The following is a 1,686-nucleotide window of genomic DNA, read 5'->3' as shown; positions in this document are numbered from 1 at the left end:
GTAGAGCTGGCTACGAGTAGAGAGGTGCCTCTTGGGGGGATCGGGTCAGAAAAAGCTCGAGCATGTATACGGCTTCGACGCAAGAGGCCTTGCAGATGACCTGAGCGAGGATCAGTATGGCAGCGATTGTAGATAGTTTAGCTCAGCACGTCCTGTGCTCCCTTAGGAGACTTTTCGGGGCTGATGGCCCCCCCGGACGAAAAATATACATAACATAACATAACATAACACTTAAAGCATACCAACTCTCTCCTGTAAAAATTTTTCCTTGGCACCCGCTGTTAGCGCGCTGCTAGGGCAGAAAGTTTTTGCAGGCCAAAATGGCAGCAAAGACAGCTGTGGGCTTAGCGGGACCCTAACAGCTGCTGGAAGAAAGGGATTTCAGAGAGTTGACCTTTCTTCGTGACATGTGTCTCCAACGACACTGAGCTCCGCGAGCTCTTGACATCGCCTTCGGGCACCATTTCCTTTGTGATATCTGCGGCTTCTTCCTACCTCGACATTACGGCTTCGCGAGCCTTCGACATTCCGGGCTCTGCGCCCCTTCGATTTCCCGCACAACCGACATCTGCAGCCTCGGCTGCCCAGACGACACTTGCGGCATTCTACCGCTCGACACTTGAGGGTCATCGCATCCTCACCCACATCCTCACCTGCAGCCCAACGCTGCCTCGACCGACCTTTGCGGCTTCGGCTGCCAAACAAGACCAGCAGCCGTCAGCTGCGCGACTTTCTGGGCCCTCAGTTGCCCCCAACTTCGACGCACGGGCCTCAAATGGCTCGCTGCCCTTTTCGTAGCTCAAACGCTGCATGACCGACCTCTGCAGTACGCATACTGCCCAGAGAACCTCTTTCTTTCTGCAGCCTCGGCTGCTGCCCGGAACACAACCGGGCCTCGACGATATGTCTCACTGGATGAGACTACTAGACACAAACCGCTGGGTCAAAATGGTACAGAGCTTACCTGGAGACCGTGGAAGGGGGCAATTGCCTCGTCTACAGAGCAGCGTTCTGGCCACCTTGGGTTTTTCCCCCGCGAGGGGTTTCCCCAAGGATGTATGGTCCTAGGTTGCAGCTACTGGCGATCTTAGGGGATCATGGACTTCCTGCCTCAGGGTATGGAAAGCTACTTGATCTATCTGTGCAAGAGAATTCTAGGCTGGAGAGGAATAGATCCCGCTGACGGGATGACCTCTTGAAAGTAAATGCGCCTTTGTGCCGATGATATGCTGGATGAACTAGATGGGACGCTGCTGGAGGGAAGCTCTGCGAGGATCAACTGTATTGATGTCCAATGGGACGTGCTTCACCGACAACTACTGTAGGGCGAGCTACGAGTAGAGAGGTGCCTCTTGGGGGCAGTGATCGGAATGGTCTGGTATGAGTTGGTATTGGTATGGTAAATACCGCCAAGACTTGGTATGGTTTGAAGAAATCTCAATACCATGGTATTACCGGTATACCAAGTCATACCAGTAAGGCTAAAATGGGCTAAAAATAGGCTGAGTTGGTAGCGCTAGGCGGCTGGGTTATGGACCAAACTGGCTAGCGCCTCAAGGTCAAGAGTTTTCTCGGCTTAAAATTACAATCCTACATACAACACGTAGTTGACCCATTTACGGTATTGAGATATCACATATGGAATCTCCAGTTCCAACCTCGCCGTCCTCTCTGGCTACGAGCTCA

General features: G+C 52.8%; 1 protein-coding gene across 1 annotated transcript; it reads left to right on the top strand.

Annotated features, from left to right (window-relative positions):
- Positions 1-320: 320 nt before the first annotated feature.
- Positions 321-798, top strand: FOXG_22827 (uncharacterized protein; the record flags this gene model as incomplete). The annotated part of the gene is made up of 2 exons (XM_018403245.1): positions 321-338; positions 439-798. 2 exons carry the CDS (start codon positions 321-323, stop codon positions 796-798), a joined length of 378 nt encoding a protein of 125 aa, XP_018258515.1.
- Positions 799-1,686: the final 888 nt, after the last annotated feature.

Source organism: Fusarium oxysporum, chromosome 14 (assembly GCF_000149955.1).
Source record: "Fusarium oxysporum f. sp. lycopersici 4287 chromosome 14, whole genome shotgun sequence".
Lineage (NCBI taxonomy): Eukaryota > Fungi > Ascomycota > Sordariomycetes > Hypocreales > Nectriaceae > Fusarium > Fusarium oxysporum.
This window is presented reverse-complemented; position numbering and strand designations above follow the sequence as displayed.